The sequence below is a fragment of the Conger conger genome, chromosome 4, assembly GCF_963514075.1.
Source record: "Conger conger chromosome 4, fConCon1.1, whole genome shotgun sequence".
NCBI lineage: Eukaryota > Metazoa > Chordata > Actinopteri > Anguilliformes > Congridae > Conger > Conger conger.
Window position 1 is genome coordinate 52,421,174 of NC_083763.1, and position 23,054 is coordinate 52,444,227.

Here is a 23,054-nt window from a genome sequence, read left to right on the forward strand (position 1 = left end):
TGGCAGATATATGTATGTATTTGCAAACTGAAGTTGTTTTTTTACATACAACATAAACAAAAAGGTAACAGTATTATCTGAACAACATTATAGTCTGAGTAGAGAGAAAATAATAAATCAAAAAAACATGATTGTCACTCAATGTGCTTCACAAAAAACTTACTCCGAATGAATAAATAATCCGCAGAACTTCAAATATTTACAATATAAACAAATGAAGACAAAATAAGCTTTGGATCTTCTGATCGGACGTGACGTAAGCTCGCGTGTGGATTGTGCCAATGTTTCCTTCTTCGACGTGATACTCGTAGCAAAATACAGCAACAACAAAGTAACATTTAGAATTTAATTTCTCAATGTCCATTTGTTTACTTCAGCTATACACACACTGGGCTCTGCATCAACAAACATGATTTTTTTTTTTTGAAAAACAAAAAACATAAAAATTAAAAAACAACTTAAAAACATTGCAACGTTACGCTATATCGCATTCCCCACAAAAACGGAAATGACATTGATCATCCAACGAGGATAAAGGCAGCAAACAAAGGTCACGGGCAACAGGAGAGGTCAAAACTGAAAGATCTGGACCAAGTGGACGGATAGTACATCACCGTGCTCCTGCTTGCTAAGATGGCAGGGGTACTCATGAGAGGCTAATACAGTGACGTGTGTCCGACCGATTCTTGCTGTGTATACATAGCGAGGTGGGTGGGGGGGCGGTGGGCGGGGAGGAGGGCATCAACACGGGTCAGATGAGCAGTGCAAGCATCTGGTCCTACCACCCTTTGTCCTTCATTAAGTGTGTAAAAACACCGGTCTGAGCAGCCCGTCTCAGGTTTCCAGCCAACATTTATACATTGTCCAGGTAGGCAGTGCCAGGGTGGGGTGGGGTGGTGGGGAGGTTTGTGGCAAGTTACCCAGAATTCAAGTATTCCAGTGCGACTTCATAGCAGAACTTGTACTGATCCTGAAAAGATAAAAGCACAAAAGATTTGCTAAGGTGGAGCCTTGCATGCCTAAGATTTGCTTCAATTTCAGGGATCGTTTTTCATAACTGAGTGTTTACATACTGGAATTTGCTCTGCTTTGGTATCCGATGGAATAAAACTGTTATGAAGACTTCACAAACTACCTGACGCTGTTGCGTACACCGACAATACAATAACCTGGCTACACGTCACAGATTAGATTCAGGCGCTGAGGACAGATACCCCCAGGCCAACACTACTAAAATCACATTACATGTTTGTGTCATACAGATGTTCATGCTTTTAGATGATGCAGTTAGCTGGGGAGGGCTAAGTGGTGAGCGGATATGACCTTACCAGTAGGTCCACCATGTTAGGTTTGTTGTTCCTCAGTGTTTTGACAGCGTGGAACACGTCCACGGAGCGCTGGTGACGCAGCATCTCGCAGACGATGCTGATCGCGCAGAACGTCCCACTGCGGCCGCCGCCGTTGCTGTCGGGCCAGAGAACGAGAGGAAATGGGAGAGGAGATATTCTAGAAGGCCAAAATAAAACCCAACATCCTTCACTATCCTGGGTGAAGGTCCTGGACTAAAAGTGTTTCTGCCTGTTTCCAGAAATGTATGTACTTTACCAACTTGGAGGGGAGAGAACTAATAGCAATAATTGTAACATTTCCTTTCAACAACTGCAAGACCTGAAGAGAATATAGAGATCTAAAATCAAATACATAATGTGAATAACCTGTTATTATTATTTCAAAATTTTAAAAACATTACATTATCATCTGATTTAATAATGTCAGTGACAATTAGTGACATCAGAATGGTCCAAATGATGAACCGTTACAAGAAGTGGTGTGTCTGTTCCTCTGCTATAATGTTTTAAAAACTAGACCTGTAGATGGCGCTGCTCCACCTCTCAATTTCATCCGACAAAACCACATTAGACAAGCATTCGAATGGAACAAAGCAGCGCGCTTCCACTAATAAATTAAGCATTGAATGGGAGGTTTTTAAAAACCCAGAGTAATTAAGCAGGTATAGTGCAAGCAAAATGTTTCGGCGAGGTGTTTAATGTTGCGGCCGCGATTAATGCGGAGTGTCACTTCAGATTTACAGTCCTGTTGACAGCGCCTCTAATTCCAGGGGGTTGAGAGTAGAGAGAATGGCTTTTCACCTCTTCAACTTCTCCCGGCTCATGTGCTTCCTCTGTTAACATTATCGGCCCTCGAAAACATTACCAGCGCTTGTTTTCCGTGCTGTGTCCTGGTATAACACAAGGATGTTGTAAGTCATGTGTGCTGACATTTCTGGACATCTACTTTCTGGCCAGTTTCGTTATAAACATTGTGTTTTCTGGCCTTGGGGTTTCCTCGAGCGCGTTTCCCACAATGCTCTGCCGAGTAAACAGACGCGGTGACTGGAGCCCCGTAGGGCCGTAACAAGAGTCAGATGCTGCTGGAATTTCACTCGGTCGCTCGCTCTGAGACGGGCCGGTCTCACGCCTGTTTAACCGATTTTTTCCCAGCCCGACGGATAACGTTGATGACAGCTTCTTTTCTAACCACCCTCTCCCAGCCTTCCTTCTGAGGACAGCCCCTGCTTCCCGCTCTGGGCCTCAGGAAACAAGGCAGACCCTGCCACCAACAGAGGGAGCAGCAGAGTTCACAGACCAGATTAGGTGTCGCGCGCGGTCTGCAGTCGCGGCTGCATTGACACGCAGCTGGTTTCCTGCCACGAAGGCTCGCTGCTGACACTGTGGAAAAAAAACCTGGACTCGTTCCCCGTGTTTGCTCTACGGGCCAGAGAACAGAGCTCTGTGAGTGATTGCTTTTACAGTTGCAGATGATCTTGACTCAATTAACTAAGCGGAGAGCTGGTGTACATAGACCAGGGCTGTCCAACTGTGTTCCAGGAGATCTACAGTCCTGTTGGTTTTCACTCCAGCCCTAACAAAGCACACCTTACTCAACAGCTAGAGGGCTCATTGAGCTGCTAATTAGTAGAAATAAGTGTGCCAATTTAGGGTTGAAATGAAGGTGGTACAAGGTGGTAGATCTCCAGGAACAGGGTTGGGTAGCCCTGACATAGAGAATGTTATATATCTACCAGAATCGGGTTGAAATAGTATTTGTTTTGGATTCAAATACTTCTCCTCATTTGACTAAGCTTGCCTGGTGTATCGGAACGAATGGAATGCTCCCAGTGTAAAGTGTAAAGCTCGCCCATCTGCTCCTCCTTGCAAGATCAATAGCACAGAAAAAAATGCTATTTTAACCCAGGTCTGATATCTATACAGATGTGGCGGTGGGGAATTTACAGACAGTGCACCACTGTGTGGCCGATTTGAACCCAGGTCTGATATCTAATAATAATAATAATTTACAGTTGATTAGACAATTACGGGGTTAAGGGCATTGCTCAAGGGCCCAACAGCTGCATGGATGGCCCTAATGCCGTAGGTTTATCACAATGCTCTGGTTTTGTGAAGGCCGAGTATCTATAGGTATATCACAGATATAGCGGTGGGGAACTTACAGAGAGTGCACCATCGTGCTGCCTATTTGAACCCAGGTCTGATGTCTATGGTATAGTATGCCGGGAGTGGACGTTTCTGTGGGTTATTACAGATGTGGTGGGGAACTTACAGAGAGTGCACCACCATGTGACCAGGTCTGATATCTATGGTACAGTAAGCAGGGAGGGGACGTTTCTGTGGGTTATTAAAGACGTGGCGGTGGGGAACTTACACACAGTGCACCACCGTGCGGCCAGGTCTGATATCTATGGTACAGTAAGCAGGAAATGGATGTTTCTGTGGGTTATTACAGACATGGCAGTGGGGAACTTACAGACAGTGCACCACCGTGCGGCCAGGTCTGATATCTATGGTACAGTAAGCAGGAAGTGGATGTTTCTGTGGGTTTTTACAGACGTGGCGCTGGGGAACTTACAAACAGTGCACCACCGTGCGGCCAGGTCTGATATCTATGGTACAGTAAGCAAGAAGTGGATGTTTCTGTGGGTTTCTACAGACGTGGCGGTGGGGAACTTACAGACAGTGCACCACTGTGCGGCCCTCTCCTCCATCGTACTCTTCCTGCCACTTCTCCACCTGCCGGATGAGCTTGAGGAAGGAGCGCTTGGACACGGGCGTGTCCCGGTACATGGGCCAGCCCAGGAACTGGAACTGCTGCACCATGCGGTACCCATCCTGCGGCTGGAGGGAGGGAAGGGTGAGAGAGAGAGAGGGGAGAGTGAAATAGGGGATAGTGGGAGAGGAGAGTACAAAGAGAGAGGAGAGTGAAAGCGAGAGGTGAGAGAAAGAGAGAGGGGGAGAGTGAGATAGAGAGAGAGGGAAGAGAGACAGGGAGGGGAGGGGGAGAGAGAGAGGGAGGATAGAGATAAGCTCACTGTACAAATAAATCCTTCATCACTGCTGCAATGAACTGACAAAGACCTGATTTGGTAAAAAAAAAAAAAAAAAAAAATGTCCTTGAATTAGAAATGGAAACATTGTATCATTTTGGTGATTTATGAACTGGCTAAACTGTGAGAAAAAAAAAAAAAAAAAAAAAGGAAGTTAATTTGCATTTAGCCGTCAGCCAATGTTAAGGACAAATGTTAAATGAACCAAACCTAAATGCCACAGGACAATGTGTGAAGGGGTAGAGCGGTCGCGTAGTCCTGAGCTGATTAGGCACACTAGGAAATCGTGTCTTTCAGTTCAACTCCCATTGCGCACTCTGTTAAATGTTTTGTGGCGCTCTGCCATTTCAATGTAAAGGTTTCGTTTGCATGGCTGCAATTGGATTTCTAACAGCACAGGTGCTAAAACGACGTGTACGGTAAAGAATCCAATAAAAGTGGTCCGGGGTAGAAACTCAAGCACCCGTCCCGGCAAGGAAGATGTTCGTCTTACCCGCGCCGCGTTGTAAATCCGGAATATTCTACTGATGATGTCCTCCTCCAGGTCGGCTGACACGAACTCCACTTGGATGGGGCCATGTCTGTGAACTCCGTTTTCAGGCCAGTACTGAGGACACAGCTGTCAAAACAGGAACAACGCACAAAAAAACAGTGAGAACTAAGCTTATTCGGTTTAACGAACTGTCACTCTCCTTGAAGGAGGATTTGGTAACATAGTTGTAAATGCTGCTTTTTAAGAAAAGATACATCCATCACTAGTCTCTTTGTTCTGGGAGTTTACGTCCCCACTCTGAATCTCTATTTTCGCTCTGTGTATCCGTACGCATTTCTACAGTAAGACATCGTGTTGCCTTGTGCGCGGGGATGCATGATCAAAAGGTGCTGAGAAGAAAGCTGGGTTTTTTGGCCCAGTGCGTCTTATTGATGGTGTACTTCTGCAGTAACTCTTCACTGTAATGCAGGCTCTGGGGAGCTCTCCTTTATGTTCAGTAAGAGGAGAAAAATCTCACAGCCCCGTTGTTAACTCGTTCCCATAAAAGAGATTACTGCATTTACATGCGGGTGCACACGCAGACTAACATAAGCACAGACACACACACACGCAGACACACACACACACACACACACACACACACGCAGACACACACGCAGACACACACACACACACAAGCGCACACACACACACGCAGACACACACAGACACAGACACACACAAGCGCACACACACACTGACACACTGACATGCATGTACAAGCACAGACACACAGACGGATGAATAGACATGCACAGACACGCATGCACAAGCACAGACATGCACGCACACGCACACACACACGCACAGACACAGACACAGACAGACACAGACAAATAGACCTGCATAAGCATGCACAAGCACAGAATCAAATGCCCACACAGACACACACTGACATGAATGCACATGCAGACACCCACTGACATGCAATGACAAGCACAGACACAAATGGAGACACACACGCACGCACGCACGCACAGACATGCATGAACAAGCAGACACACATGCACGCACAGACATGCATGCACACACAGTCACAGACGCACAGATACAGACGTGCACACAGAAACACGCACAGCCGTGCACAGACATGCACAGACATGCACGCACATACACAGACACACGCACAGCTGCACACAGACATGCACGCACATACAAAGGCATGAGTTACATTTTATAAAAAGAAAAAAAAAGCTTCCTTGTAGAGCGTATAAATCCTGATGACTTCAACAGCTGTTAAACTGACACCGGTACTGAGACTATTGTGGCCTACACCTGGTTTCCAGGCTACAGCCAGGGTATGAAATTAAAGGCCAATCGCCAAGGGGGTTACATTGAGGAGAAAAGCTGTTTCATGCTACGCTTTGATCCCTGGGTGTTTTGACAGGGCCCCAGGCCTGCGGATTCAGACCTGATTTCATACGCTACTCTGCTGATAGCTAACACATGTCCTGTCCTTTCCAGAGTATCCCCACAATGCCCTTTCACACGAAAAACGCTTTGCCTTCATCTCGCGCCTACCTGGGCTGGATCCACGTCGTTCAGCATCACTATCGAAGTGCAGTGGTAGTCCAACACCAACCGCCAGAAATCTTTCACTGTGTTCGGCAAGGGATGCTGGGTGACTATGAACGCAGACGGCTGCTTGTAGCTCTGCGAGAGTGGAAAAACCATGTCAGCATTTTGTGTCGGTGGCTGGTTGAGTGACTGAGAGACAAGCTTTTAACAAGCATAATAAGTCATTATACCGTTATTTTACAGGTCAACATTTTCTCCCTTTTATTATGGAAAACTGGTATATTTCATTTATACCATTATATACACATTTCCCCAATTATTGATGTGAAATTGACCACGTTATATACTAACATTTATAAACGCATCACTGTTTACTAATATTTCCATGGCAATAGTAATGATCGTAATCGTCTGTATCTTAACCACTGATCAATTGTCAAAACTGAGACATGGGAACCAACAAATATTTACATGGAAAATGTTTCCCCCAGTTTTCAGTAAGCCAAGTTTTAAATTACACATAAAGCACTCGGGAATGATTATATGAATGGATATGTAATTTATAACCCAGCACGTAACCGCATGGTGCATAAGGAATGCTGACAATGGCGAAATCGGATCTCTCTCCGCGCTCAAATTAAGACGTCATGCAGCAGACCGGTAATAAAACCGCTAACCTCTGTCTACACCTCCTCCTCTGTGGAAAGTCTGCTTTCCTCATGGATATTTCTCAAATTTAGTCTTAAAAACCGGAGACCATCGAGTACATCACAATACAGTTATTTAGCTGACACTTTTTATCCAAAGCGACTTACGGTTGATTAGACTAAGCAGGGGCCAATCCCCCCAGTCAAACAGCTTACCCACTAGGCCAGCAATCATCAAATCTGGACCTGGAATCCAAATCCAGCCCTTGTTTTATTTTCTCTCAGGTAATTAGTTGAACAATTAGCCAGACTGTATTCACCCCTGTCTCCCAGATAAAGGGAGGGTGGAAAACCAGCTATTCTCAGTCCTCGAGGACCATGATTTGATGATCCCTGCACTAGGCTATAGGCCTATATTACAAGCAACACACACTATTATATTCTATGAGAGCAAAAACTGTGACGCAGCAATCACAGATTAGCCCAAATTAAAAGCCCATTTCAGACGACACTATAGTTAAGGCCTGAAGTTCTTTTTCCTGATTTAACTGTTTTAACCTACAGTCCTGTCCACTAAAAGTGGTCGATACAGGTCTTTCTGTAGCTGCTCGCTAAGCAATCAACAAATCGCGGTACGTCAATCACATCAATCAATGGGCTTTCACAGGGGTGTCTGGTCTGATCCGAAAAGGGTCTGTGTAAAGGCTTAGGCCTTCGTTTAAGCACAGCGCCAAGACACCCAATACATCCAGTACACTAATCATGGTCTTAAATCAAGACCTTGATGAGTCAAATTAGCTGCTGAGTTACAACAGCACCTGCTTCCACACTGGCCCTTTTCAGATTAAACTGGACACCCTTGGTTAAGAGACTTGCACCCTTGTGCCAGTAAGCTCTTCAATTTGCCCTTAATTCCATAATTGGTTGCATTACTTTGGCTGCTTGCTACTGATTACTGCAATTAGACTGCTTATAGTGCCTTGAGGCTGAGGAGAGAAATACAGATTAAATGTTTCCCAGGTTATATGTTTGGGGAAAATACTCACAGCTCTAGTTATAGCAGCCGATTGTAAGTGGAAACGCTTGTTATGGAATACCTATAGCAGATGCTGTGGACCCATCTCTCCTCTTGTCCGTCCAGCCAAATCTACCGAAATAAATTTTCACTTCACTTGAAGATTCACTAAATATTTGCATCAAACTCTTAAAGAGTTTCCTCTGGGACCCACCGCTCGCAGCCGACACTGGAACACGTTCATATTTAATGGCCATATGTCAAGATCATTAGGGAAGAAGAAATTATTTTGGTGGTATAGGAAGTTTGCACGCAGTGCGGTGGTTCGAGCGGAAGCTAAGCCGCGGCCTGGTTTTCCCGCGGGTGTTCGGTGCAACGTACGTCCATGAGCGCGGCATTGATGTAGTTGCTGCTCTCCCCATCGATGGTGATGAGGAATGGCAGGCATCGGTCGGGGGGAAGCACGTCCATGCAGCGGTTCTTCTCGTGGTTTCTGGGGAGCAGGGCGATGCTGCAGTCCTCCACCCGTAGCGTGGGGGTCACCATGTTCAGCGTCTAGAGAGGGAGAGGACGAGACGGACACAAACCCGGAACGTTACCCGTGAAACGGCCAGTTTCTGTAATCGCACTTTACACAGGAACAAAAAGATTTGTGTTCCATACTGACTGAACAATTGCAATTCTGCATATTTTACATGCATATAATATGCACATTTTATGGTCTAACTGCTATTGTTTCAGATGATGTTGCTAAATGTTAACACAGAGAGCTGACCACAGGAGGTGGAGGGGGAATTGGGCTCTGGGGGCAGGGATAGGGACTTTTCAAAAACTGTACATCACTGAATGTTTTGTGGAAGAGAATGCTGATGGGGGTGGGCCTCTAAAATCATTATTGAGCACAGCCAGGCTGAAAACACGATTTCAGTGGAGCTGTGCTGAGAAAAGAGGTCGAACTGCGGCAGGGGGAGACCCGGAGGGCTCACCCTGAACTCCTCTTTGATCTGGCTGGAGTTGGTCTGGGGGTCCAGGCGGTTCATGTCGTAGTAGACGGAGCGCAGTTGGGAGGCAGGGATGGTGGTGTCTCCGCACAGACATGCCTCCAGGATAGCGTCGTGAATGAAGACGTACTGCTCCTGGGGAAAGACAAAGAGTCACATTGAGGTGTTCATCAAAAATTGAAAAGCCACTGGCATTCACGAGATGGCTGCCTGGTGAACTGTAAACCTGTCAAGGGATTTCGCTTTTCCACGTCCAGCTATTCCCCACTGTCATTGTGTTAAAGTGAAGCAATCAGATCTGGCGGAAAATGAGGGGCTTTATTTTTTAATTAAAATAGTCTCCTTTACTTCAAATGTTGGAACTCAAAAGCCATATTGGTTCAAGCGTGATAAAAATACATCATGCTTTAATAGTCCGTGGAGTGACTGGACAAACAAAGTGTTAATAATCTTAATTAACTAATGAAACTTTTTTCAGAGGTTCATTTTCAGATACTTTCCTAGGCAGTATACTGTAACATTAAAATGTCCAATTACAAATGCTTTAAATGTTAATCTACAGAGTAAAATACTAATATTTTTCAGAAAGCACTCCTAAAATGATCTTTTCAAAAAAAGTCCTTCGTGTTCTTGTAGCTAAACATTTTTCATGTCTGCATCAGCAATAAAATGGCCACCGCCTCTCCTCATTGTGACAGAACTGAAATGCATGGTGAAGCACAGCGACTTCTGCTCCCTCAATATCAGACATAATCTCAAGGAGAGATGGGCAATATTCCTTGACGTAAATCATTTATGAAGTGACATTTTAAAAAGCTCTTCCCCTTGTCACTTTTGACAAAATTCTTTGACGTAGAGGTCAGCGTTTTTCAGCTCGGGCTACTGTGACGTCACCGGAGTTCTCCCAGTTGTCCTTGACTAACGCGATGAAATGTATTTGCTCGCCTTACGCTAGTCACATGTATGACAACATGTATTGACAACATGCCCACAACTTGTGTATTCAGTGAACAGTGGCAAATATTGTCAACTCTCAAGTCAGTTCAATAACTAAGGTTGGTCTTCATGTTCTAGCAAGGTGTGGTCTTAAAGCTCGAGTTGAAATTTACACAGAGAGGCAAGTGGAGATCCTTAAAGCAAACAGCCCGAAAAAGCAAATGGTCACAGCTGCCAGTGAAAAAGAAACCCAGAAGGTCACTAAGTGCAAATATATTCAGAATAACAATTTATGCATGCCATTCAAATCCCAAACCAGTCGAATAGCACCTCCCTTTAGCTTTTACCTTTTAGCTGAAGTGATGGTTGTATTTTAAAGATTTGTGTATTAATTCATTAGTTGGTGAAATTGATATTCACTACTGTTCATTTTGAGGCAGCACTATGGTTTTGCTTAAATAGAAACCTGAGCAAGGTCATTTAAATGCTTATGACAACAAACAAAAAAACACTAATATTGAACCATATCGCAATCAAATCAATCTACATCTTAATGGAAAATTGAACTTTCATAATAATTGTAGTCATAAAAACATTTTAATTTCTTTCTAATTTTGAAACTGCCATATGCATTGTGCCTATTTTCATTTTCCTCAATTAGATGATCACATTGAACTACTAGTTTTTCTTAATGAAATACAAGTAATCAACACAATATAAGCTAAAATGTAATGTTCCAACAGTGAAGTGTTCTTGCCATTTGGGAGTATTCATACACTTGGAAGTCAAGGTCAATGGCAATTGTCACTGGCAGTGGTATAGAATTGCGTGGTAGAGTATCTTTCCTGCAAAGAGAAGGGTCTTTCAAGACAACAATGTCCACAATGTTCAAGTTTACAGAGAACTAGTAGCCACCCAGTGGTTTGAGGAACAGACGTTATCCACATGGCATAGTCCTCTCATCAAATTGATCTGAACTCACATGAGGCTTTATAGAAAATTCTGGAATGAAGCCTGACAGCTTTTTCCACTTGCATAAACTAAGCATGAGTTGAATAACTCTCACTCAGCATTTATGTCATATTCCAGCAGGATTCCGCATTTAGCATCAGTGCCACAATGCAAAAGATAATACTGACAATACAATGTGGCCTAAACCTGTATTAACTGACACTACACAGTCATTTCTGTTGTTTTGGTTACGACCTGCATATGTGCAATAATATATTCATATGCCAAACAGGTTTTTTCACGAATACAACAGTTATGCACATACCCATATGCATCCATACATGCGTGCACACATTGGAGTTTTATCTCCAGAAAAAACTTTTAATGGACTTTAATTATGATTCCGTATTGTTTTGATGAGCTGGACTAATCTCCTATTTATGAGATTATATAAACATAATTCATTTATTTTTTATTTTTGATTCCCTTACCCTCGTTCCTCATCCAAAAATTAATGTAATTGATTCTGATCAGAATCATAATCACAGTGCCAGCTCGTCAGGCCAACATCCTCATGTCAAAGTGATACATAGGCTAATTGTAATGTCACGGATAGATTCTAATGTGCAATTACTTCATTCTGTTTGCAATTTACATAATTAGCCTAATCATTTCAAACATACACGGTTTTCAAACGGAAACGATGGCATCCTTGTCATATTCAATTTGAAACTAATTAAAATGCGTGCATTTTGTACAAGGAAGATTCATTCTCTCTTGATTTGCAATTCACTTTTAATTAAGGTTTTGAATGTATGGGCATTTCCCGTGCTAATATTAGTAACGATGGCATTACTCAATCACCTTTCTGTGATTGCTACAATATACAACATATGATAATATTCAGGATATTGTACTGTTGTTGAGTGAAAGAACACAGTGTCAAAGTGATCAGAGCAGTAGCTAAATTAGACTTTTTCCTTTGGTAAGAAAGTAAAGCTTGGCACATACTTTATTACTGTCTGAAAAACACAGAATCACTCAATAATGCACCTGCATATATAATTTGGGTTGTCCTGTATAAGTGCACAAATTGCCATGAAAGTTTGAGTCTGAACCCATGAGGCTGGAGGGGTTAACACCAGTCTTGAAATCATGTGATGAAAAGAACCCACAGTGTGTTAACATACTTTCGGTCCCAAGCCCAATATGAATTGGCTCCACCCAAATCCCACAGGGTTTTGGCTTTGGTTGGGAAAATGGAGAAAGTTGAGAAAATGTAGTAGGGTTTTAATATGGGCTCAAAACTATAGTATAGCATTTTGATTGCTTGAAAAGGTATAAGGTCCTTGGGATTGAAAGGGTTAAGGACCATTTAAGGAAGTAGTAACTCCAGGAATATGGCTTTACCTTACAGTCACTGTAAATAACACCTCGAGTTGTTGTTTTTTATTTATTTCTATTATTCAGCTTTATAATGCTATTGTAAAAGGGGATTAATCGGATAATTGTGAATATGATCATGGTTATGTCACTGATATCTACTGCTGCTGATGTGTAGTTTAGAACCCTTTTATACACTATTTTCATTGAATGAAACATGTCCCCAAATAGACATGCTTTAAGATATTTTTTTTTCATAAAACATGCACATTTGTTTTCTTCCAAATTTATCCACATATTTTTTCAATGTCAAATTCAAAAACACAATCAAAAACCAGACAGCCAGCTGTGCAACTTTTTTCCTTCATATTGCTGGCACAATACCAGCCTGTAGAAATGATCTTTTGTTTGGGAGTGAAATGTTGACAACCCTATGCGACGGATTAAATTATGTACTTTCGGCAATATTTAAATGGAAAACATTTATCAAAGATTTCAAAATATCCTCCAGTGACAAATGGGGGGAATAGGTCTAACTGCAATTATTTTTGCCCTTTTGAGTTATTTATTCAAGCAGTTTTTAAAAGGTTTTCCTTTTTTATTTTTCTAATACAGTGTGTTTTTAATTATGTTGCGCACCAATTTGTGAAGGTATTTTGAAAGTGGCATACAATCATTACCTAATGTAACGTAAAGGACAAAGTGCTACAGTGGGTGCTGGGTGTCACCCTTTACATGCAATAGTAATCCGTCCTTGAAGGTGACCTATATGGATGATGGGGGGGGGGGGTGTTTCAGCACCATTTGTGGCTTATCGGCCATCTTTAAACCGCAAGACATTGCAAGTCATCTTGGACAAAACAGCTGAAATGGCTGCACTTAGTATATTGCTACTTTCATCTGTTAGTCTCATCAGATTAATCTACAAGGTCTACGTTCTTATCTTTGTGGTCATTCCTAGCTCTTGGAACTGTACTTCCCTCTCTCTTTCAGTCCCTGGTTATGCACTTTATTGTACGTTGCTCTGGATAACGGCGTCTGCCAAATGTCTGTTATGTAAAATAATATCAAAACTGGTTCGTCTTTTCCTGTAGATACACCCCTTAGATGTTATTAGTCCTACTGAGAAGATGTAGTATGTTTGACCTAGTGGCACCAAATCGATCTTCTGGTATTTCTGGAGCGTTACCTCTGTCTGAACCATGTTGACTCTCCGGGAACGCAGTTCGCGCACGCAGTTGTAGATGTCCACCACGCCCTCCCGTTCTGCCATGTCCAGCATAATGTCAATCACGATGAAGCAGCCGGTGCGCCCTGCTCCAGCACTGTGAGGGTGCACCACACACACAGATACCTTACAATTATAAGGTTATAACTGACATTTCTGACAAAAAATGACATTGTTTATAGGGTACTAAATATATGTGCGAGGTTTTCCCACAAAAATACGGTTTAAATGTATGAATAAATGCTAAGTTTTAAAGGTTGTACCTGTTTGGAGCCTATTCACTTTGGTGTCCTTGAAGCTCAATATCTCAAAACCATTCAGAACACAGATAGAACCTTACAGTTCCAAGCGTATTACATACTGAGAGCTCATCCAGCTCAAGTAGCCTGTTCTCAACAAAAGTTTTATTCGGTCAGACGGTGCCACTGAGGTCTGTTGACCGAAGTGGCAGCAAACGTGAAAGCTGAAGCTAGTTTCGCTTGATATCAAATAACCTAGCTTTGTTTGATATCAGGCATATTTATCATTATAATAATTTTGTTTAACCTTTCTTTCACCAGGTTGTCTCATTGAGATTTAATCTGCTTGTCAAGAGACCTGGTGCAAGAAATAGCCGTGTCAGCAGTAATGTTACACATCACTAAACATAAACATGAAGGTCATCCACATCCCCGACCTCCAGGGCCGGCTGCAGCAACGGCTTTGACACCCACCTGCAGTGGACCACCATGGGCCCGGCGTTAGCGGGGCTCTTGGACTTCACCCTCCTGACGAATCCCAGAAGCCCCGTGGCGTGGTAGGGCACCCCGTGGTCGGGCCAGCCCGTGAAGTGAAACTGCCGGATCTCCCGGATCTCGTGTGCTCCTCTCTGTGTGAAAAAAACAAGCGCAGAAAAAATAGGAGCGAATTGGACGAGAGAACGGGTTTTGAACTTTAGCCCACCCGCGGCTAAGAGCAGACAGTAAAAACGATAAGCTCACTTCACTTGGTTAAGAGGAGGAGGCGTCTGCTGCGGACCCCTGACCTCACGCTCTTCAGCGCGGGGCTTGCATTTCCCGGTCAGGGTTTTGATTTAACCTGCCGCCCGGTGCGGGGAGGCCGGTGGCACACCGCCTCTCCAGGCGGAGAAAGGGAAGAAAAACAGGCGGAGGAGAGCGGGAGATGTGATTCACTCCCGCTCTCTGCCGCGGTCCTCCACAGTTCGGCGTAATGCAGTCTGCCATGCCGACACCCGTCTGAGAGACTTGATTACTAGCGCCCAAGGGGGTCTGGAAACATTCTCGGCTTAGGGAATTGGAAAAGTGGAGAGCGAAAAAAGCTCGGAGTACAATATGAAGGGACACACATTCATCTCTTTCTTCATGGTAGTAGGTGTGTTATCAGATTGTGGGTCTCATTAACTGCACTTTGGGTAGGGTGTGTGGATATGAGAGAGGACTTGACAGACGTGACATACGATCTGTCCTAAAGCAATGCCTTTAAAGCGGGAGGTTATTTTTCATATAATATTAAACAATTTCCCAATTTCATCAGTTCCAACCTCAAGTAGCCACATGGGATTATACAGATTCAAATGCATAATAAAACAAGGCTGAATTAAAAGATACAGTATGCAGATGAAGCTCTTCAATCCTGGACTTTAAATCCAGCAAGACATCACTACATAATACATAAACACATAGGCCCAAATCCAATCTACTTGCAGTGCCCTTTTCCCCTAAAAAATGGCATTAGTAACAGAATTATTAGCAATACCTTTTTCAGTACTTGAATGATATGGATTTTATGTCCGTTATGTACAAACCGCTTAAGTAAAATGGGAGTAAAAATGCTAGCTGAAACGGACGTTTCTCTTCGAGCCGAAGCAGGTGCTACATTTCCCGCTGTTCTGCCCTCAAAGGAGGCATAGACACTGGCCTACCGTCATGCCCAGTCAAGGACCTCTCTTGTAAGGACTCGAAACAAGGGCTAAGATGAGAACAATTTTGACAATTTCCTCCACTTAGCCCCAGGGAAGCTGGGGAGATGGAATGAAAGCCTATCGGCGCGGGAGATTTGCGGGTTGCTGGCGGTGCTCGACACCTCACCTTTTCCACGGCGAAGGTCCTGATGACGTACTCGGACAGCAGCTGAGTCTCGATGAGGGTCACCTTCATGTCCCTGTAGATCTCGGTGTCGTCGGGCCAGTACTTGCAGCATTTCACCTGCGGATGAAAGGGATCAGGATGTGAAGGAATTACACGGCTTTTCTACCGGTGATGACGGTTAGAATCACGCCGCCAGAACCCAGGCGCGTGATGAAGCTTCATGTTAACTACTAGAAATACAAATTGTACGTCGCTCTGGATAAGAGCGTCTGAATTTGTCTCTGGAATGTGTCTCTGGATAAGAGTGCCTAAATTAGTCTTTTTTCCTGTTTCCTATATGGAAAAACTAATTGATCTATTTGAAACTATTTTTTTGTAAATTTGTATTTAATTTTAATTTTAATAATAATAATGATGATAATAATGTATATCATAATAATAATAATAAAATTAATACTAATATGAATAATCATGATCATAATAATGAGCTGACGCAACCAACAGTTGATTAGAGGGGGACAGTGCAATGCAGGGTTGCCTGGCTCAAGGGCATAACTGATGTGTGGATCTTATTGTGGCTACACCAGGACTTGAGCCACCAACCTTCCGGGTCCCAGTCATGTGCCTTAGCCACTAGGCTACAGGCAGCTGCCCATTTATTTCTTCTCTGCATGAAAAAAAAAAACCCAAATAAAAAAGAATTCTAATACTTTTGAATAATACTTTTTTTTTTTTTATCTGCACAAACTCTATGTAACAAGTAATTGACATCTTCAAAGTGACCCAGATAGCAGGGGAGCTCTGCGGTGCGTTTTCCCCATTCTAATTACCCCCATTGGCTCTTATCTCATTAAGGGGGTGTGCCTCTCGAGATGCGAGAACGCATCCAAGATTCAGACGTATAAATGCATATTTACCTTCAGCAAATTTACATTTCCCCGATGGTAAAAAAACGACATGATTTTCATACCGAGCGCAAAGCATTGTCCTTTTTCAATAACGACTTGTTTACGTCTGACTTTCTGCAGGCGTCACACATGCGGCGGGAGACGGATTTCGGGAGTAACCGCTGCCACTCCATCATGCCTCTACTTTCTCCTCACTCCGTTATTACTTTTTCATTGGGCGTGCTCCTCGTCTGTACCCTCATTGTTACATTTGTGTTACCGTGATTAGGGCACTTCTAATTGTTGATATAATTGCGTTTTAATGGCTTTGTACATTTCTCATTTGCAGCCCCTCCTAAGTCATACTGTCATTGATGGAAGCAATTACAGTGCTTTTAAAGATAGCACAGAAAGCAAAGCTGCTAATGGCAAACCTGGCGACATCAATCATTAATAGAGTAGATGAACAGTGCAATAATACCGCAGGATTCATTTTTCATTCTCGTACAAGATTAACCAATTACTCAAGAAACAGTTTTTTTTTCCCCACCCTCAAGAAGACAATATGGCAAATTACCCCAGAAACCCAGCCCACACTAAGACATCTCTATAACTAAAATTATTGATTAAGTGAAGAATGCACATTTTGAATGTGAATGCACAAGTTTTGTGCGTAATATTGCAGAGTTAAGTATTTCTCTTCATTTTCTGCTTTGATCAAATCCAGAATTAACATCCAGAATAACATTTTTCCCATTCAATCGGGAGATTAAATTAAGTACATACTTTTCGTTCTGTGTAAACAAGTGACATTAAATTCCATGAAAAAGAAACCTTGCCTGAACTATGCATAGGGATGGTAAATAGCACAAGGGCTGCATACTCATTTGCAGAATCTTGACATCCGCTGCACCCAGCAGTCATAAACCAACAACTTTTTCCCCATTCCATTCGGTCTCTTTAAAAACATCCCTCAGAACCATCATGAATATTTTCACAAGTTCAAATAAGACTCTTTTGATATTTGTTCCTGCTCCATTAAAAAAATAATAACCGGAAATAGATTTTGCCTTTAATGATTCTGGGGTAATTCTCACATTAATGCTTCTTCATTTTCACATTAATAACTTGTAAATGATTCCATATATCTCTGGCGCAACTCTTTTCTTCTTGTCTGATGGCCAGACGAGAGCTCAGAAATCCCATTAGGGCTAGGAAAAGGCAGTATAAAGAGCTGTCTGTTTTCCAGCCACTGATGCAACACCAGTGCAGCAAATCTCTCGCCTCCATTTAGGCTCGTTTTTCATATACCTGTGTACTGTGCGTATGTGTGTACTGCACGTGTGTACTGTGTGTGCGTGTGTACTGTACGTGTTTTTGCGTATGTACTGTGCGTACGTGTGCACTGTGCGCGTATGTGTGTACTGTGCTTTGTGTGTGTGTACCGTGCGTGTATAGGTACTGTGTGCGTATGTGTATACTGTGCACTGTGCATACGTGTGTACTGTGTGCGTACGTATATACTGTGTGTGCGTATGTACTGCGTGCGTATGTGTGTACTGTGTGCATACGTGTGTAATGTGAGTGTGTGTGTGTACAGTGCGTGTGTGTGTGTGTGTGTGTGTGTGTGTGTGTGTGTACTGTGAGTGTGTACTGTACATATGTGTGCATGTCTGTGATTCCGGCAAGCACGTTCCTAAACCTGACTAATAATCCTTGTCCAAATGGGCATATTAAAATGCCCCCAGGTTTCTTTTCTGTGGCCTTGGATAAAATTTTTCCAGTCAGAAGGATAGTTAAATATGCTGAGTAAAACAGATAAAATCTTAGGGCCTCAAAAAAAAGAAAAAAATCCTGTAAAATTCATTTCATGGCACTAATTAGTGGATTAGATTTTAATGTTCTAGTCACATTAGGCGATATAACCTATAAGAAAAGACTTTGGAGTCTCACGTCTCACGTCTCACCTTTGCATTTCTGATGCCTAATCCCAGATGAGGACCATCCATCATAAAGTTTCACCCGAATGAAATGAACCAGTCAGCCACCAGTACACTGCATGGTTTGATTTCTCTCACCGCTCTTTGCATTAGGATTAAGGACACAGTATGGCTTCTGGCAAGTTATGGCTCCAACCTGATGTTGGTTCTAGACAAACTGATACACAATGCCAGAAGAACCAGTGTTTATGAAACGGCTCTGTATAACTAGCACAGCCAAGGATATCCCAGATGGCAATTTTAGTGCGGTAATACAGTCAACAGACAACTCATCTGTAGTTAGCACAGAAGAGTTGACCGACTACATGACAAAGAACAAGTGATATCTTGGGAGACCTGGCTGGCTTTCTTTGTGGTTGATTGTGAGGGGAGGGGGGTGAGGTATAACCAGGAGGAGAAAGTAAAATACTGAGCGGAGCCACATATTGAATAGCGGCGTCCCCGCTGCTCTGCTCTGCTGCCTCCTAAGTGGAGAACAGGCTGGCATGGCAGGTTAATCTCACATTGTTTCCCCTCTCAGACATCCTACATCAAGGTTGAGCAATTTCATTTTACCGGGGCAATCGTCTATCGATTTGAATACTGCTACTTAATTGTCTCATTTGGATTAGAGGTAAGATTGCCTACTTTTCAATGTCTTAATCAACTGCTAATTGGAAGCGATATCTCTAACCAACAGGAATTCCACCTCTGAGTACTGCCATTGTCTATACTCAGGCCCAGGAGGGATTCCAGCCCAGGAAAGTTGTCCGTCTCAATGTGCATCAACTGCATTGACTAAAGACTAAAGGGGTTCAAGGGGTTCAATTCAGCCAATACTTGTGTAGTAGCTAGCAGCACGGACTGGTAGGAAACCTGCATGTGTCACCTCCGGGACCATGTTGAGGACACCTCACCACGAGACACCTACCCTTCCCACTTCCACCAGGTTGGTCACCATGACGATGGTGGCTGTGTTCTCCTGCCAGATCATCCTCCAGAAGTCGTAGACTGTTTCTTGCATGGGGCCTGCAGTCGGAAATAGTGGACAGAGGGATTGGTTCACAGTCTGAAACTGACAGACAATTTATGGAGCAGTTTCCTGGGAACAGCACCCCTTCCGTACTGCAAATCTGTAATCTATCTTTATCAAGACATTCTGTGATTATTACTTGTTATGAAATTCTGTGCATCTTACACATTGACAATTCACAGCGATTAGAGTCTGCTAGAGTATACACTCAATTGGACAGAACTTTTCGTATTTGTGCGGGAAATTACATTACATTACATTACATTATTGGCATTTAGCAGATGCTCTTATCCAGAGCGACGTACAGTTGATTAGACTAAGCAGGAGACAATCCTCCCCTGGAGCAATGCAGGGTTAAGGGCCTTGCTCAAGGGCCCAACGGCTGTGCGGATTTTATTGTGCCTACACTGGGATTAGAACCACCGACCTTGCGTGTCCCAGTATTTCACCTCAACCACTATGCTACAGGCCGCAAATTGGTGATCCAAGAAATCCTCTTACCCACTGGATAGAAAAGGTAAGACTTTGTTTGAAAAACACTCAAACAACTCATGCTTAGTTTTCTACCTTTGTATGAAATGTATGTGTCCATTCAGCTAGCCAACTAGCCAGACAGCATGATCGGCTAGCTAACTGTACAGTCCAGCCATATAGCTTGAACATACCTCCTTTCACGCTTTAACAGCTATTAGTTGCATATTCGAGCACTGGTAATTGGCATATCCAATCAGACTGCAGTTTGTCATGCCAAGAAAAGGCTTATTTCGTACACAGATGCTAAGTCTTACAGACTGAAGTCTGTAATAGAGACACCAATATGTTGTGTATCTTCGCTGTTTACTGTTGACTCAGCAATGACTTAACTTAATCAGATTCAATAATCTGCACATTTTTCAGCGTTAAGAGGATAAGCAAGTAGTAGACGAGCAATCTGTACATGTTTTTCCATTTAACGTCTGTAGGATTTAATAAAGCCCGTATTTAATATCCCCAGCAAGCAGTAATGCTTCGCGGTTACACACTGAACCGCCGCCATTCCATTAATTCAAATTAGTATTGTTTTTTTAATTATCAAAAGAAATTCAAAAATGACTTTTGACAAGCTAATTAGTATATGCAAATCACAGTGCATCCTTGAGAGCCGATGTGCATTACCTAGAGCCATAGAAAATATCAGGCAGACGAGGCTTACATATTCATGCTCACACGAACCTCCCCCATTACCGAGCACTTGTGTGCGAGAAACTTGCTACCCTCCCGAAATGACATTGCTTTGCATGTAGGCTCCTTGTGCAAGCAAGCTATTTTCTCATTATTGCAATCAGCCTCCTTGTGGTACAGCACAGTGGCCCATCTGGAACGGGGCATTAGGAACATGTACGCCGAAATGCAATCCCTCTCAAACCTACGCACTTCAAAAACTGCAGTTTTATTCCTCCCTTAAGACCGATAGCCGCGGCGCTATGTTTCAGGCCCACGCCTACCGAAACGCTTCTCGCATTCGAGCGTATATCTGTTGAGGGAGTTTTCTGAGCACTCTAGTAGATTGCAATGATAGACAGAATGGATCCCTGTTGCAGATGGATGGTGGGGAGACGGTGCCTGCCATGGTCCCTCTAAACTACTACATGGGTAGTCTGTTTAGAGGGATCCGCGTAACTTGCGTCTGAATGCACACCGGGGTTACAAGCCACTAAAAATCCATGGTCTCTGGAGTGGTCTCTGTTTAAAACGACAGTAAAAAGAACATTTCCTCTGTGAGGTTTCGATATAAGAAAGCCGTATGCTGCGTGAGGCCTGTAGTTATACAACTGTAAAGCTTTACTGATCAGTGGGGTCCAATTAGCGTGTTTGCAGGGCCATAGTGAAAGAGCGTGTACGCGCGGGAGACAGCAGGACTGCCTGTCAGCTGACTGCGGTGTCACAGAGGCTGCCGTGGCAACCCTGAGTCAGCCGCCACCGCTAATTGCTAACGGCAGCGCATGCACTTTTTCAGAGAAAAAAAACATGCTCCCTTAAAGAGATGTTGCGCGTTTCTTCTTCCCAAGTGGAATGCGACAGCTGTGGACTGTTAAACCAAACTTTAAGCGCACGCTTCCTGCCTCGCATGAACATTTCATGCTTTTTGAATGTTGTCGTGATTGTCTAGGGCCGGCGCGGTTTAGGAACGCGCTCCCTTAAAGAGACGGAGCGCACGCTCACCTGCTCGGTGGGGCTGCGCTAACATTAGCGGAAAGCGGGCCGAATGTTTTGAAAAGCATTCTCTTGTGCCATCCTAAATGTGCACTGCGCCTCAGTTGTTTTGCCACCGCTTTTCAGTTTACGTTTACCCTTTCGGGAGAGATTCAGCAATTACGCGACGGCGCGATAATATCGAAAGTGGGTCAGAGACCCGCGGCGGAGAAGACGACCTCCGCGCGGCATGCGGGGACAACGTGGGAGTATAAAGGAACGGCTGTCGGATGCGCACTGCTAACGCTAACGCTGGGAAACTTTGAAATGAAAGGCAGATTATGAGCCAATTGTGTCTTCGGTAGTGCTGTACACACCATTGCTCTCGACAGCGAAATGCTGCCTGTACAGCTGACTCACGCCTTTCCTTTATTTTTATCTATACCAATGTCCCTCTCAGCTCCTTTCATCACAAATGTCAATGCAAGCCTTTCTTTCTATGGGGGGCAATGACAAATAAGAGAGCGTATCATGTCATCGCGAAACAAAAGCCTCACCTTGGAGTAAAATCTGTTTATTGTGTGGGAGCGCTTCGCTGCGTTCATGAGACCTTCTGCGGCAGCCACGAGCAGACCTGCTAACCTGTGCGACATGCTGACATATGCCCCATATGCCCGCAGCAAATCTCCTTTTCATCTGCAAAATCTCACTCGTTAATCTTTTTCCGAACGACAAAGGTCTCTTTGAAAGTCTTTGAAACTGCAAATATCTAAAAAGAGAAACTCGGCCACTGCTAGTGTGACTATAACATGCAATTTAGGGTAAGGCAGGAGGTTGCAGGAGCTGGCGGAGTCCGACTCTCGACTATTCTGACCAGCGCTCGAGGGTCATATGTGATGATGGCCAAAACCACACTGCAACATGGCCTCCTCTGATTGGGCGAGGGAAAAGCGCGGAGGCAAGTGGCCCCCAGTTAGCATCTCTCTCCAGCCCTTAAGTGCTAGCTTGCGGGGGGGGGGGGGTTAAACGTGGGCTGGCACAGAGGAAGGCAGGCAACGCTCCAATAAACAGGTAATTATGCAACTCCCATCTCTACTAAACCAGATTGCGAGTCTATTACGAACTGATTACATTTGCGTCTTTTTCAGCGCCGGCGAATTGCTTTTCGCGCGCGGCTTCCGGATGAGCGGAAAGCGGGTCTCGAAGAAGAATTTCATAACAATTAACTATCAATCAGGCTTAACCTCTAGGGCTTGCAAAAGTGCTTGTCGCATTCGCATCTG

General features: G+C 43.7%; 1 protein-coding gene across 15 annotated transcripts in view; it reads right to left on the reverse strand.

Moving 5' to 3' along the window:
* Positions 1–23,054, reverse strand: part of ptprma (protein tyrosine phosphatase receptor type Ma) — a 208,212-nt gene continuing 185,158 nt past the window's right edge. For 8 of the 15 annotated variants that reach the window (XM_061237458.1, XM_061237454.1, XM_061237451.1 and 5 more), the window contains 11 exons: positions 19,498–19,595; positions 15,701–15,817; positions 14,327–14,481; positions 13,575–13,710; positions 9,101–9,250; positions 8,496–8,669; positions 6,456–6,587; positions 4,896–5,021; positions 4,029–4,193; positions 1,329–1,472; positions 1–970 (listed from right to left, as the gene is read on the reverse strand). In XM_061237458.1, the coding sequence (XP_061093442.1) occupies positions 917–970; positions 1,329–1,472; positions 4,029–4,193; positions 4,896–5,021; positions 6,456–6,587; positions 8,496–8,669; positions 9,101–9,250; positions 13,575–13,710; positions 14,327–14,481; positions 15,701–15,817; positions 19,498–19,595 (1,451 nt within the window). In that variant the 3' untranslated portion in view covers positions 1–916. The remainder of the gene's footprint in view (positions 971–1,328; positions 1,473–4,028; positions 4,194–4,895; positions 5,022–6,455; positions 6,588–8,495; positions 8,670–9,100; positions 9,251–13,574; positions 13,711–14,326; positions 14,482–15,700; positions 15,818–19,497; positions 19,596–23,054) is intronic. The other 7 variants (XM_061237461.1, XM_061237457.1, XM_061237462.1 and 4 more) reach the window with 1 other exon arrangement.